General features: G+C 41.6%; 1 protein-coding gene across 1 annotated transcript; it reads right to left on the reverse strand.

Annotated features, from left to right (window-relative positions):
- Positions 1–512: 512 nt before the first annotated feature.
- LOC139447760 (uncharacterized) lies at positions 513–8,407 on the reverse strand. Its single transcript, XM_071229247.1, has 4 exons — positions 8,296–8,407; positions 2,471–2,643; positions 1,904–1,984; positions 513–962 (listed from the first exon to the last, which is right to left on the reverse strand). Exons 1-4 carry the CDS (start codon positions 8,405–8,407, stop codon positions 513–515), a joined length of 816 nt encoding a protein of 271 aa, XP_071085348.1.
- Between the last annotated feature and the right edge of the window lie 4,972 nt (positions 8,408–13,379).

Raw genomic sequence — 13,379 nt, forward strand, 5'->3', positions numbered from 1 at the left:
ATTTAAAAAGAATATATTTATATAACGTTCAAAAGGGAGTGTGTCTTTTGTAAGACTCTGGGGGTTATAAGAATATATTCCATCGGTACAACAGTGAGTGACTGAGTATGGTTTTACGCCACTTTTAGCAATCTTCCAGCAATATCACGGCGGGGGACACCAGACAAATGGGCTTCACACATTGTACCCATGTCGGGAATAGAACCCGGGTCTTCGGCGTGACGAGCGAATGCTTTAAGCACTAGGCTACCCGACCGCCCCGCCATCGGTACAACAGAAGTACGAGTGAGGTTTTACTTATTCCTCCATCAATACACCAGCGTCATGACGCGACCACTCAGAACATGATTCATACATTGTTGCCCCACGGGTGATCGAATCTGGTGTCACCAGAAAACACTTCAACAACACAGCTTCCGTACACATGCGGACAGAAGCAATAGCAATGTTTAATAGAGATTACGGTTTAAGTTGGTCCACAGCTTGAGCCTTGTTAATACAGTGCCATCTGTTTAATATGGTGCCAGCTGCGTGTAGGGTGGTGGCATACCGCCATCTACGTGAAATGGCATCCCTGGTCTCGATCCATGTGTCAGATACACAGGATGCGCTCGCATCTGCCCTTGGCCGTAGGGGCTCCTGGCGATATAGACATCCTGTGCGTTCATGATTTGTTTCAATTCATTGCTTTTTTTCTCTTTCGTCATTTTTTGTGCTGGCTTTGTCCTAAATGTGTATCTATAGTAACTAAATTTCCAAAAGCAGACAAGACTTGTCACCACGATAAAGCACTCAATGACAACGTCCACAACAGAAAGCGCCAGGTTAGCTCGCATCCTCGGCATACACAGATCGTTGGAAGGGTTCCCGTCCGTGCACATGTAGGCCACGTATCCGGCCAGCGTGAGACTCCCCACACTCATACACAGACACGCGATGGTTAGACACCCATAGGCCAGTAACTGCAAACCAAATGAAACAATGTATAGAATTTTATGCTGGAAATAAAAAAACAAATACGCGCACGCACGCGCGCACGAGCACGCACGAGCGCGCACACGCACACCCATATATTCTTGCTTATGCATCGCTATATAAGTGCAATAAATTTGAACGCGACGTTAAACCCTATTTCACATTGACTATTGTCCGGTCCGTTGACGTTGACGTTGACGTTGACGTTGACGTTGAAACGACCAATCAAACCGTGCTGAAAGTATTTACCTACGACAGCTTCTTGAATGTAGCTACAAAATCCAATTTAGACATTCTTTCTTCCCTTTGAGACCGCCTCAGTGGTCTAGTGGTAGAGCGTCCGCCCGGAGAGCGGAAGGTCCGGGGTTCGATCCCTGGCCGCGTCATACCAAAAGACGTTAAAAGATGGTACGTGTTGTTACCCTGTCTGGCGCTCGGCATTAAGGGGCTAAAACAAGGACTGGTTCGGAGTCAGTATACTGTGTTTGAGTGGGGTATTCATGTTACACTGTGGCATGGTATCTCAGTGAGCTAGCACTATAAATCGGCATCAGACCGGACTAGTACAAGCAGCCAAACAAACACACACACACGTCGCTATATAATTGCAATAATCTTGGACGCGACGTTAAACCCCATTTCACCTCACCTCACCTCTTCCCTTTGAACAGTATTTCAGCTATAAAACGGCGTGCCTGCTGAATGCGGGCAAAGCTGAAAGCGACATTTACCTGTCAAAGCTTGTGTACGAATCTCACACACCAAGGATCATTATCTTGGTAGGAGATTCGAATCTCTGCAGGGATAACTTTGGAAGGGGAAAACATATTTTGCCCTTCATGATGAGATCAAGGATATAATTATCGTATTTTAATAACGGATAAACAGTGACACAATCACTGACTCATTTATCCACTCACTAACTCACCAAACGCTGCGTGTTCCGTGTCACCTTGCCGCCACCAGTGTTCGAGTAGATGCGATGAGCAACACCACCTGCCGTTATACACTGTCAAGGAAAAGCAAAAACAAGAGGATTATTTTCAAAGCAAAGATAGGCACTTCCGGTTCCGTATGACGAGCTTGTGGACTCCATACTACGGTTAGGGATAACGTAATCCAACTAATGAACTAAGGGTAAATATAAATTATTTCAGGGATTATGTTTATTTTTCTGTCTGAATTAAGAGTTCGCAATTTTGACTTGACTTTAAGTTTTTGGTCACGGAAACCATAATGCATTCCGGCCAGTTTCTGGTTTTGTCTCCACAATAAGCCGACACATTTCTGTCTAACTGAATTTTTTTCAAAGACGCCTTTAACAAAAGTCGGTTCCTTTGTGGTAAACTGAGGCCAAGACGAATCCTCATTCTATTAATTAACACAATGACAATCTCTGATCGCCCACTGTTCATTCCTCCTAAAGGAAAGACACGGGAAAAGGGTTCAATGTGTTGTAGAATGTTGAAGGGAACATCAACCCGGTAAGTCTCACCGTTACTCCAGTCCATATGTCTGCCCCAATGTAAAACGGAAACTGCAGCTTGACTGACGCTATGAAGACGGTCACTATCCCCGCCAAGGTGGCAAGGACGCCCAGTGCTATTTGTGGGACAGCAAGATGGCTGAGGCAGCGGCTGGCGTTGTTGCGTTGATACAGCACAGTGCCTGTAACGTTAGAATGTGTACTCGAGTGAGGGGGTGATAGCTGTAAGCGAACTTTATTAACCTGAGCCAGGGAGACGATTGGCTGACTTTGCTGACAACAGTCTACGCTGTCGGGGGACGGGGACACAAAAGACATCCAATCCTCATTTAAGTCGAACCTTTCGAGCCCTTTATGAGAAAGTATGATGATATATCTACCTACATTGGCCTCCACAGGAGATATCTCTTTGGTCAGATCACGAGATCCTCCTAGGTTTTCTGCTTGTTTGTTTTTTGTTTGATGCCGAACTCACCAATATTCCAGCCATATGACGGCTGTCTGTACACAATCGAGTCTGGACCAGACAATCAAGTGATTGGCATCATGAGCTTCGAATTATGCAATTGGGATACGATGACATGCATCAACCAAGTCAGCGAGCCTGACCACCCGATCCCGTTAGTCGTCTCTTACTACAAGCATACTCGCCTTTAAGGCAAGCATGGGTTGCTGAAGACCTAATCTATCCCGGATCTTCACGGGTCTCCTAGGAGATATCGCTGCCATGAAATGGCATCCTAATGCTTTGCAGACAATTGTGATGCCATCGGTTACCATGACGTCGCAACAAAAAACATCTGCTGATGAAGGTAATTAGCTTTACATTTTACACTGAATACACTACTTATTACTGTTTTTAACTGAAAACGTTGGAAGATTGATGTTGAAGGATCAATAATAGCTCACCCTCGTGTCTTTTGATATCAAATATATCAACACTATCGTTGGCAAGCCTCGGTTTTTTAGCTTTTATCCACCCGTGTAAGACGATTGGGTGAGATTCGTTATATAATCAACACGGAATGCAGATATAGATTAGCAAATTGATGTTTGTCTTTTGTTTAACGCATAATGAGCAATATTCCAGCTATATGTTGGCGGACTGTGAACCTTGACAAGACAATCCAGTAGTTAGAATCATGCGCATAGATCTATGCAACTGGGATACGATGACATGCATCAGTGAACCAGACCACCCGCTCCCGTTAGTAGTCTCTTATGACAAGCATGGGTTCACCAAACAAGGAAACAAATCTGACCCGGATCTTCTCGGGGTCACTCACTGAACAAAGACGTGTTGTGGCATGTGTAGCTATCCTACTCCGTATAGAATGTGTTTAGCATGTAAATACATACAAGAAATGGTTAGGTTCAGGAATGCGTTTGAGTAGCCCAGTCGTTGAAGGCGCTGCGTTTCGCTGTGCAGAGTTGCGTCCCTTGGACACGCCAGAAACCTATGATTGTTGGTTCGATTCCCTGTTCGGCCCGATAATGTTTCTAGGTTTGTCAGCACCATACCCGTGCTCGTGGGTTTCACCGAAATGGTAAACGTCTAATACCTTTATCACTTCGGGGTTTCCTCCCACGTTAAGCTGACACGCCGTGATATAACTGCAATAATGTTAAAAGCGGCGTAAATCCAACTCACTCACTCACTGATAGCACTGTGTTGTTGCTGTATGACAAATTGTATATCTTTGACACAGGAAATGGAAGCGGACAATGAACGAATATCTGATTACCACGAAAAAACATCCGTTTTTGTGAGTTACCCCCACACTCCTATATCCCAATCAAACGTTGAAAAGAAACATATTGAAAGCGCCCCTTTTAAAAATCATCAACAGTGTATTTATGGATAACGGGTTATTCTTACATTAAGACCAATGTTACGTGTCGAACTCAAAGTTGAAACAATAACTTTACTCAGAAATCTATACCCAAATGAACTCAGTGTGAAACCAACAAACAACACAGAAATGACATGCAATTAGCAATTTTATGATAAAAGTCACTAGGATTTCAAGTCAATACAAATTACTGCACAACAATAACAATGTACAGTACACAATTGAGTGTCAGTACACTATTCAATGCCAGTTCAATTACAGCGGCAGTATAAAATGCAATCATATGGTAATAATATCCACCAATAGCAGAGCCAATAGCAGCATCAGTAGTCTCGCATTCAGAATAGGCCTGACTGGATGTCTAGCTTGAAAAAGATGAGATACACAAAACCGATGTAGTGTGAGATGGTAGGCACGCCCATTACCCCTTATATGATCTAAATCCCTTCTCGAACTTCACATGACATGCTGGATTAGTCCATGCTGTTCGAGAAGATCCCAGATTACCCTTGACCCCAAAAGCATCTAAGTATCGTAACTTCCACACCACTGCTTACATTAGATAGTACTACATTCTTAACTATTGTTAAAACACAACGTTATGATTCGTAACAGAAACAATGTACAGTAAACTACGGTTATAACGAACTCAAAAGGGACCACTAACTTTAGTTCGTAATAAACGTAGTTCGTTATAAGCATACATACAACATTTTTCAACAAATGCCCTTGACTAAAACATAAGTTCGTTATATCGATCAGTTCGTTATAAGCGTGTTCGTAATAAAGTAGTTTACTGTAATACAATTACAACATTGTTTGACAATACATGACATTGCTATTCAACACCCGAAACATGTCAAGCTGTTAAACGCAATCCCATTCATGTTTAGACCCTCAACACGTCACAGCCTCTTGACAAGGAACGCATTCAGAATGTTGCTGAGTGTCAAAACATACTTTTACAGTGTAGCTACCTTTGTTATTCGTGTGAAAACTCGTATACTCCCCACGTGCAATGTCAGTTATATTCAGGTTCAGATTCAGTTTATTCATATTTCCAGGCCATCTGACCCATAGTACATTACCTCGAATTATCTAAAATATATAGTTGCATCTTAATATCTCCTTTGATACAAAGAACTTTATCCCCCCAAAATGACAACTTAAGCAATTGTTGTGAATTTGAAGATGTACATGATGCTGCTGCATCCAGTATGGAATAAGAATTTGCTGGATATGTAGCAGCTTTAGAAATATTCTGGGCCATGACCAATGGAACTTCGTACAAGACATAAACCTTGACTTAATATGTCAATGCAAATGTTCCCCTTGCTTATAACAGTGATGTCTTAAAAGCAGTTATAAATGTTTTCTCTGCATATTGTACTAATCGTATTTAATACGTAGGGTTTAACTTCAATGTTACCGATAGTTGTCTCCGAGTTTCAGTGTCGTACAAACAAGAACGTGCCCCTGATACTGGATGTGTGTGTGTGTTTATGTTGTGTAGACCGCCTCCGTGGTCTAGTGTTAGAGCGTCTGCCCGGAGAGCGGAAGGTCCGGGATTCGATCCCCAGCTGCGTCATACCAAAAGACGTTAAAAGATTGTACTTGTTGTTACCCTATCTGGCGCTCGGCATTAAGGGGTTAAAACAAGGACTGGTCGGCGCGGAGTCAGTATACTGTGTCTGAGTGGGGTATTCATGTTAAACTGTGGCATGGTATCTCAGTGAGCTACCACTATAAATCGGTATCAGTCCGGAATTAGTACAAGCAGCCACACACACACATACACGTGCTTCCACGTCGCTATATATAAGTGCAATAATCTTGGACGCGACGTTAAACCCAATTTCACCTCACCTCACCTTATGTTGTGTAGTACGAAATATATTCTACTCCTTATTTCCAGCTGTCCAGTTAGCAATAAAACAAAGGCCATACAAAACATGAACCTATGGTACGTGTACTTGAAAGCACTAGAATCCTTACTTTAGTAAGAAAGTGTTATCCAAAATATAACATTAGTTACAAGTGACCAGCTTCTAAATGGCATGTTGTGTTCATAGCTTTCGGGCAAGAACGTGATCTAAACTACCAGTTGTTGGACCATTTTCTGTGGAAGTCTCGGTGTCTGTGTGGGTTAGACCGCTTACTTTGAAGGCTGGCGATTCGATTCAGAGCCAGAAACTGTGGGTTCGAATCCCGGGTGGAACTCAACCCCCCAAAAGTACAAGAATCTGTACTTTACTAAGGAAGTGTTGTCTCAAATATAACATGATGACGATGATTGGATTCACACACTCTTAAGGGACGCAACGTATATTTTAGTCGATTTCAGTGAAAGCGTAGACTGATGAAGTATTTTTATAACTGAATGGTGACTAATATATAATATACCGTACGTTCTGTCAAGCGGAACGCCCAACATGAGGTAGTATTAGAACGAAAACACGCCTCGCCACTGTGGTCCGTTGATACGCATTATTTCATTTGGCAGCGTAATTACTTTCAAAGATAATATTTTCCTGAAACCGACAATAGGACTAAAGCGGTGAAGGAGTTCTTCGTTAACAGGTTTAGCATACGACCATCGTGTTCACCCTTGTTTCGAACGCTTTGTTTAGGTTGACACAAGCACCCGAAGCATTTTAGATATCACAGCTTAATAATAATAGTAAAAAATAACGAGTAAAAGTAAAAAGTCAAAATTACTGCTTGGGGATACCTTTTATTCTTGGAATGCATTTTTGCATTAAATTTCCTAACTGCCTAAAGTCATGTCATGAGGGATGTTTAAACCGTCATTAGCGCACATTCCACCTGATGAATCACATGCAGGATATGCTGGTAGGTGTGGGCTTAAAAAGAACATTTGAATGCTCGGCAACATTTAACTGGCTGTAATGTTTATTCATCAAGACGAATAGCATTAACCTCATGTTAAAAGGCTTTTACGACCCGACACATTTACGTCGAATGACATTACCGCCTTGACATTTACCATCCATAATCTTTCAAATGGACGGCGCGCCTGTTTTTTTTATATTTAAGAAAGCCATTTGGACAGTTTGTTAAATAAACAAACTTTTATTAAAAAAGCATGTCAGATAGAAGGAAGAGAACCGTACGGAAAATGGACACGATTACCACCTGAGATTTGCCGTCTCATGCCCTTTACATCCTGAAACTTTAACGCCTAATGACGTTCTGACACCTGAAACTTTAACGTCTAATGACGTTCTCCCACCTGAAATGTTAACATCTAATAACGTTCTACTTCCTGATACTAATGTCTAATGATGTTCTGCCACCTGAAACTGCAACGTCAAATGACGTCCTACCGCTTGAACGTTGATGTTTAATGACGATTAGCACCTAAAACATTTACGAATGACATTCTACAACATCAATCTTCAACGTCTAATGACGGTTACCACTTGGTCATTTTACGTATAATGACGATTAGAAGTACGTAAGATTTGAACGTCTCATGACTATTGCCTCCGGAAACTTGAACGTCTAATAACGTTCTACCACCTAAGACTTGAACGCCTCATAACGATTACCTCCGAAAAACTTGAACGTCTAATAATGTTCTACCACCTAAGACTTGAACGCCTCATAACGATTACCACTTTCAATTTTAACGTCTTATGCCTGAAACGTAATCGTCTCGTGGCTATTACCACCTAACACTTTCATGTATTGCGACGTTCAAAGATAATCCTTGCCAACAATAGCTTAATATAATTGCATTTGTATCAAAATGTACTAGCTATTCCTTGCCGATTTCACGTTTACTAGTTTTATTTCGCCAAATTAGAAACGCCGTTTCTGGACTCCCGGTTTCCTGTGTAAGAATGTGCGAGAATCAGCAGTAACAGCAACTAATCGTTGCAATTGACGACCTGATCAAGAAGAAATCACCTAGAATTGAAGGGTACCATTTTACAGCGGTATCAACATGTAACTTACTTTTAAGGGAATGCTGTCCTCCCCGTGGCGTGTTCATGTTGGTGTGTGGAGGAGGCGGGCAAGTACCCACGTAGTTCACATAATGTCTCCTAATGTCCCTCGCCTCTGTCATGTCCGCGCCTCTTCAACTGTCAGGGATCAGGCATGAAGGCTCGTTGTGGACATTTATATACACACATTAGCATTTCTGTCTAGGCGTGTCGTGTTGGGACATTTGCCCATGTCATGAGACGGAAAGAATTTCACGAATGCTGTTGCGTACATTAAACGTTTGAGGTTTGCGCTTCATAAACTTTATGGTAATGATTTAATAATCGTGTAATCATTAAACAAGTATAACGGAAACATGCGCTGTCATACGTCTTAAGATCTCGTGCACATAAATGACAGGATGTTTGCATTACATACAGAGAGAGTGTGAATGTGTTTGATAGCGTATTGTACGCTGAAATGTGGATTAGATTTTGTCACAACTGGATGTGGGACGCTGCACATTTATTGTCAAGGTAAAATACAACGTGACTGTGGTCTTAAAAGTTTTTCGATCAGGGTCACGTCCAAGGCTTTCGGAATCTTTCAAAATGTTTTACGATAGATATGTGGAGGATATTTCCCAACTTGATGTATCAGTGACCACGAAAATACATATTTTGATTCGTACCACATGTTCCCGTGTTTGTTTCAGGTGAACAAGTCGACACTTCTTTAAGCAGAAAGGGCTCATGTTTGATTGTACATTTCCTTGTTGTTTAACGACGCACTCACCAATATTCCAGCCATATGACCGCGCACAGTAAATGTCGATTCTGGACCAGACAGTCCAGTGATGTACATCTTGAGCATCGATCTACACAAATGGGATACGATGACATGCTTCAATCAAGTCTGCGAGCCTGACCACCCGATCCCGTTAGTCGCCTCTTACGACATGCATAGGCTTGCTGACCAAAGACGTATTCTGACACGGATCTTCAGCAAGCCTGTTAGTCGCCTTTTAAGGCAAACATTGGTTGCTGAAGACCTTGGATCTTCACGGGCCCCTAACCATCTAACTTACTAAGTAAACCCTTACCAATATTACAAAATTTAACTATTTACACAGTTTCAAAATTTATCAATAAGTACAATATATATTACACAAACAAGAATTAAATGACAACATGGGAAACTGGAAAAAACAGTGGAGCAGCATACCCCATGCGTTAGTCACTTTGCTCAGATGACTTATCTTCTTCATCCTCTACCACCATCTCATCCTCGGACTGAAGGTGTCGTCGGCGCTTTGAAGAGTGTTTTCTTGAGGGGCTTCTGTCCCGTTTTCTTTTTACTAGGCGTGGTGTGATGCCCACACGGAGTTGTGTGATGCATTCTTTTAGGTCGAGGACATCGACATGCATGGCTTCTATGAGATGAAGCACTTGTGTCACTGGTGTCACGGGTGTCAGGGGTGTCACGGGTGTCGACGTGGACGGTGTTGCTGACGTTTTCTTTCGACTGGGTTCTGGGCAATCTGAACCGAAATGACCCATGACTTGACAGTTGTAACAGGGGCAGATGAAACCTTGAAACAATTATCCCTTGTGATGGAAATATTAACACTATCAATCAGGACATGCTTGACCGTGATTCTTTCATAACAATGAATTCAGAATGGAGGATCATCACCTTTCAATAAATATTCATCTGTATGTATCACGTGGCTAATACGACATCGTCGCATTTAGACTTCTTCAAATCTGGACTGACAACCCATGTAGGTGTAGCAGACAGTTGATTTTATTGCATGCAATAATTATTAATTCATACCGACTTTCGTGTCCCACTTCTGCTGCATCATATCTCTGATGTGACGTCTTATAACAAGCCTATAATCACTGTAGGAGATCAGAAGTGGTGTCCCAGATTTGTTGAGTGCTGCTTTTGCTTTTGATCCACTGTGTTACCAATGATTCCATCATGGCTGGGAACCAACAGAAGACGATGTCGTACTGGCCAGTTGCAGGACCATTATGTAGTATTATTTCACGTAAAGGTGGATGTTGAAATATTCATAATGACCCGAAGACAAGAAAGGGAATCAGAAAATATAATAAACTGTATACGCTTAGGTTGAGTATTTATATATTTGAGAGCAGTTCATATTGCTTTTAATTCTGCTGTAAAAATTGAACTGTCATTTTGTTAATCTTGATTATATGGTATTGGAACCAGTGACAGTGGCGCTAGTAACTGTGTCACCCTCCTTGGATCCATCTGTAAATTATTTGTAAGTATTGTTGGCGCTTCTAAATTGATTATTTTCTTGCTGATGTAATAGTTGATTAGAGTCCGACTTCTCTAGTTTTTGTTTTTTTTGTTTAATTACAGATCTACCTGTGGCTTCACCAGTTGCCACTGAGAAGACGTCAGAATTTTGGTGGGAGATACTAGATCCTGACCCTGATTATAATGATCAGAACCCACGTCGACTTGAAATTATCTGTCTGATAAAGACTTAGTCTGACTCATAATCAAAATAATATAAATCTTTTACAATACCAAGTTCCCCTGCAGTGTCAAATACTTTTTCTTGATCGAAAACGGTTGACACGGCATGTTGTTTGTAGAAAATGACAATCTTAACGAATGACTCTAATATAACTAAATGGTCAACAGTACTTAGATTTTTCAGAAATCCACACTGAATATTAATAATAATTCAAATATTAGATCCAAGTATTATGTTAATCTATTGTTTCCCATTTTGCAAACGCAACTGGGCAATGAAATCGGTCTATAATTTGAGGGATCAATATGATCCCATCCAGGTGTTGGTGTTGGAACTGTTATGGCATCACGCCAGGACAAGGGAAAGTTTCCAGATGTCCAGATATTGAGGTACATAGTTAGATGAGGTAGAAAGTTTAACTTAAGTTACACCAAGTTTATTACCAATATCTGAAGTAATTTTCAATAATTCATCCCCATATTTAAGATGGTGACTTCTAGATCTAGAACTCTTACCTTTGATTTTTGGATCATGTTTCACACTTTCGACATAGGCGTACATGATGTACGTGAGTTTAGTTTTGAAATAATAATCTTCCCAAGACTGCATGGTCACATGAAGAGCAACAGTTTGAAGAGGGGCATTGAGAGGAAAAGGGCTCTGGTTGACACCTTGACACCAAGATTGAAGAACCTCAAGTTGTTTTTGCGTCCGGAGGTGAGAAGGATTGAAATGTTTTGTACAGCGTATCTGTGTTTATTTTTCCTGTATGTATCCTGAAACATAATGCTGATGTTCAAAACTTGTAGAAGTAACTATAAATCATCAAGATAATTGTGCAGTCATCTCCAATTCCACAACATGTTGTGTGAGCTACTCATGGGCTACTCATGCGCGGGACAGTGAAAGATTGACCTCCATCTTAAGAGGTTTAAGTGGATTGTGAAACTCAACAGTGGTTGGAAGTGAAGAAGGTACGTCCAATGCTAGAGACATCTGGCCTTTCGTCTCAATTGCTTGTTCGCTTCTTTCATAAATGGTCTTTATTCTGAACTATTTCAGTATCTTTAAAAATTGGATTCGGAGGCTATGGCTGATAAAGGCCGTGATAGGCTACGGTTGGAGAGGCTGAGGATGATGTTCCAAACCTTTCTTGAGAAATTGGGGCAATGCCATCAAGGGTAATTTCCTGTTTTACCCACGAGATTGTTGTGTGACATAAAACAGATGTTTTGACTGGAATTGGACTTGGAGCTGAACGAGACGAGACTGCAGCTGAGTACGTTCTGGTTGTAGAAGATGGAAATTAGGATGGTACTAACTTGTGTGCGTCATAATATAAAATATTGTTAGTGGACTAGATTTTGAGACGTTGTGTTCGAAAAGTATACAGGACTGAGATTCATTTGTGCACACTGAACTCACGTGAGCTCCACAACGGTAGCATACAGTGTTATGCTTACAGTTCTTGGCCCCGTGGTCAAGATTTTGACATCTGTAACATCGGAGTGGATTTATACATATACCTCATTTCCTATGTTGATGTATCCAACTTTAACTAACTACATTTGGTTGGTGCATGCCATCGTATCACAATTGCGTAGAACGATGCTCATGACGTCAATCACTGGATTGTCTGATCCAGACTCGATTCTTTACAGACCGCCGTCATATGGATGGAATATTGCTGCGTGGACCGATATGCAACAAACAAATAAACAAACATGTAGCTACAGTCTCATGTGGGAGAGACAACGAGCGCGATCTCGCACGATGCCTCGACAACAGTTCAGAGTTTTGTGTTCTGAAACAGCAACAGCAACATTGACTAATTGTCTGATGGCTAGAAGGTTTAGATATTGCTGTTTTTCATTTCGCCACAACATCCATTGATATCCTTAGAAAGGGCAAACGGGATCAATTTGACTGGAGTATGGTCTGAAGCTTCAATCAAGATGAATCGAGCCCATAAATACAAATTTATATCATGATCTTCATGAGATGAGCTTGCATCAATATGTCGTCTTTTCGAACAAGCGTGTTTTGGAGACATAATGAAAGAAAGTGGTTCTGCTCTTATGCTCCCCACCCGGCATCGAGTGTGAAAAGACTTATAATATATTTGTCAGAATTCATGCTTTCCATGCACAGAGCATGGCGTGACCAGCCGATTGATTACACCGGGACAATTCTACCACCCGTCTAGATGAAGTTAGAGTCAAAGCGGTGTATTGAGCAAAACACGGTTCCTTTCTCCAGTGTCATCAGCCACCAGAATCCCGTCCTCCACCGACACAGGGGCGCAACCCTCAGCAAACAGACCCGTGAAGATTCGGGGTAGAATAGATCTTCAGCAACCCATGCCGTAAAAGGCGACTATGCTTGTCGTAAGAGGCGAATAACGGGATCCGGTGGTCAGGCTCGCTGACTTGGTTGATGCATGTCATCGATCCCAATTGCGTGGATCGATGCTCATAATATTAATCACTGGATTATCTGGTCCATACTCGATTATTTACAGACCGCCGTCAAATAGCTGGAATATTGCTGAGTGCGGCGTTCAACAACAAACCAACCAAACCAAACCTCAGCAAAC

Source organism: Haliotis cracherodii, unplaced genomic scaffold, assembly GCF_022045235.1.
Source record: "Haliotis cracherodii isolate W230 unplaced genomic scaffold, xgHalCrac1.p SCAF_7, whole genome shotgun sequence".
NCBI classification, from domain to species: Eukaryota; Metazoa; Mollusca; class Gastropoda; order Lepetellida; family Haliotidae; genus Haliotis; species Haliotis cracherodii.

Bases quoted from the DNA above. Each gene is read 5' to 3' on its own strand.
- LOC139447760 (XM_071229247.1), bottom strand. From the start codon at position 8,407: ATGACAGAGGCGAGGGACATTAGGAGACATTATGTGAACTACGTGGGT. The intron at 1,985-2,470 runs GTGAGACTTACC...TTTCCTTGACAG, and splicing joins ACATATGGACTGGAGTAACG to TGTATAACGGCAGGTGGTGT. The intron at 963-1,903 runs GTGAGTTAGTGA...TTTGGTTTGCAG, and splicing joins CACGGAACACGCAGCGTTTG to TTACTGGCCTATGGGTGTCT.